General features: G+C 34.4%; 1 protein-coding gene across 1 annotated transcript; it reads left to right on the forward strand.

Moving 5' to 3' along the window:
- Nucleotides 1–545: 545 nt before the first annotated feature.
- On the forward strand, nucleotides 546–884 carry LOC120193009. Its single transcript, XM_039195644.1, has one exon. The coding sequence runs from the start codon at nucleotides 546–548 to the stop codon at nucleotides 882–884; it is 339 nt and encodes a 112-aa protein (XP_039051575.1).
- The last annotated feature ends 2,213 nt before the right edge of the window (nucleotides 885–3,097 follow it).

The raw sequence follows: 3,097 nt of genomic DNA on the forward strand, positions 1-3,097 counted from the left end.
AATGAAGATGTTTCGAGGCTTGCATGAGTTATTTTGGTGGCCTGGGTTGAAGAGTGTTGTTGTTGAGTTTTTCAGACGATATTTGGTTTGGCAGCGTGCTAAAGCCGAGAATCAGTGTCCTTTGGGTTTATTGCAATAGATTAGTATTCCTCAGTGGAAGTGGGAATGAATTATGATGGATTTTTTGGTGGGTTTTTTGTTCACACCATCGAAGAGGGATTTAATTTGGATCGTAATCTATGGTTTACGTTGGGGTTTTTATAAATTTTGTATAAGGTTTTGGGTTCGAAGCTTAGTTTGAGCACGGCTTATCATCCGCTGATAGATGGGCAGTCTGAGCGTGTGATATATGTTTTCGATGATATGCTTCAGGCGTGAGTGATTGATTTTGTTAGTTCTTGGTAGCATAATTTTCAGGCTAGTATTCAGATGGCTCCTTTGAGACATTGTACGGGCGTAAGTGATGTACTCCTTTGTCTTGGACTGAGTTGAGTGAGAAATGTGTTGTTGGTCCAGAATTGATTTAATAGACTAAGTATAAAGTTATGTTGATTAAGGATCGGTTGAAGACTATTTTTGATACGCAAAAGTCGTTTGTCGATTTAAAGCATCGAGAGGTTGAGTACGTTGTCGATGACTTGGTGTTTCTTAAGGTTTCTCCTTGGAAGAAGGCATTACATTTTGGGTGTAAGGGTAAGCTTAGTCCGAGGTTTATAGGACAGTTTGAGGTATTAGAGCATGTTGGGTTAGTTATGTATCGTTTGAGGTTGACGCCTGAGCTCGAGCATTTTTACAACGTGTTTTATGTGTCGATGTTGTGTAGATATAGGTCAAATAATTCTCATGTCGTTTCTGCTAATGAGGTTGATCTTTCTTACGAGTAAGGACCTATTGAGAATTTTTCTAGGGATGTGAAACTTCTTCAGAACAAGGTTGTTCTATTAGTAAAAGTGTCATGGCATAACCACAATATTAAGAAGGCGACTTGGGATATAAAAGAATCGATGAGAGTTCAGTTTTATAGTTATTTAGTTATTCTAATTAGGGACAGTTTTGAGTTTTAACTACAATAGTTTTTTATCAGCTTTTAATGTGGAGATTCATGTGTTTCGGTTTAGAGATACCAGAGTGAGGTTTCGATGTTTTTGAAGTTTGCACTATGTTTTAGAAACAAATGATTTTGCTTTTTTTTAGATTAGATTTTGATGTGTTAAATTGCTTTGCAAGGTTCTTATTGTGTAGTTAGCTGAGGAAACTTGGTGCTTTGAGTTTGGTGAATGTTGAGGTAGTGCTTGGAATTGTTTTCAGTTTCCAGACAGCAAAGTGAGTGACTCTCATTCTTAGGAAATCAAAATGATTCAAGGTTGAGGTTTGTTTAATGTTGCATTTGTAATTCCGATTTATTGTGTTATTTGGTCAATTATAATAATGGAATATGAATTATGTTGATTTACATATGATGCCACTATTGTTGGAAATGAGAATGTGAATTATGAATATGATGTGTTGCAAATGATGCACAGTATTTTGGAAATGGTTTGTGCAAATATATATATATATATATATCTATTGAATATGAATTAAATGAGCTGAACTTTCTCACTATCCAAATTGTGGGCTGATCATGACAACCATCCGTTAATGTGTTTCAAAATATATTTGAATCATTACGTAGAAACTATGCATTATTGACAACCACTCTTGGTGAATTGGATTAATTGGTTATTCCTCTTAATAGGACCTTTGGATTTGAAAAGGCATACCTAGGAAAGACTAATCTATGTGTTTTGTATTAGTGTGTGATTCGGGATTATATGGGTTTGGATGATACGTTAAGCTTTGCTCAAAGAAAATACGGGGTAAGGTTGGGCGTTGAGTTTGCTCTACATTCGTGGTTTTGGACCTATATGAGTTCGTTAGCAAAACGAGAGTTGTATGGAATCAATTTATCCAATGAGTGAGTTGTGTTTCGAACAAAAGCCATTGATCTTAAAATGAAAAAATGTGTGTGATTTGCCAAGGAAGGTAATTGTGCATGTGTGCTTGTGATTGCTTTTGAACTATATGATCCTTGATGTTTGTTTAATCTAAAAATCAAGTGATTTGGAAAACATTAGATGATCATTCAAGCATGATATGTTGAATTATATGTGTAGAGTAAAGAACAAGTAACATATGAACATATATGATTGATCTTTATCTTAGTTATGTGCATTGCTTTGAATGTTAGTTGTTCACTGGGGTTTATAAGTTGACACTCGTTGTTAACCTTTTTCAGAGGATTAGAGTCGAGTTTGGAGGCGAGGAACTTGGTATCGGTGTGATCAAGCAAGGCTAAGGCATAAAGCTATATGTATGTGGTTTTCAGAAACTTTGTGTGGAAATTTGGGAACTTTTCGGACTTAGACCTATTATTCACTTTGTTGGACTTAAAATGTTGGATTTTGATTTGTAATAAGTGGATTTATTTTTGGGATTTGATGTTGGTTTGATTTTTTGAATTTGGATTTATAAATATGAACTTGTTGCTTGAAGCATGTGATTACTCAATTATTGTTTTAGTCTTTAAAGAAGTGTTTGGAGTGTTTAGTTAAGTGTAACTTGGTAATCTAAATGTGTTAGACTCTTATGTTGCATGAAATTACCATAAATGCCCAAAATGAGTAGGTGACTTGTGCTTAAAATGAACTTTTATGCAATTATTGACTTTTGGTGTCAAATCCTTGATTAATGTGTTGACTTATGTTATAAAGCATGTTATACCTTTATTTTGACATGTATGAAGTGGTTGAGTAGTGTTAAGCATGTTCCTAGTCCATGATTACTTTTATGTGGGTGATTAGTTGACCAAATATGCATGTTCTTGATAAATCTACAGTTTTCATAAAAATGATCGATCCCTTAGGAGAAATGATCAATCCCAAAGTTTTTGTTTTGTAAAGAATCAATCCCTTTTCAAAAGGTTGAATCCCCTGTGAAAAAGGATCGATCCCTCCGCTATTTTTCTCGATGGAAAAAGGTGGAATTACATTCATTAAAGATCTAAAGTATTCTTAAATTCTAATTTGACCCCTGAATGATTATGTGAGTTCAATTT

The sequence above is a fragment of the Hibiscus syriacus genome, unplaced genomic scaffold (genome assembly GCF_006381635.1).
Source record: "Hibiscus syriacus cultivar Baekdansim isolate YM2019G1 unplaced genomic scaffold, ASM638163v2 tig00116984_pilon, whole genome shotgun sequence".
Taxonomy (NCBI): Eukaryota; Viridiplantae; Streptophyta; class Magnoliopsida; order Malvales; family Malvaceae; genus Hibiscus; species Hibiscus syriacus.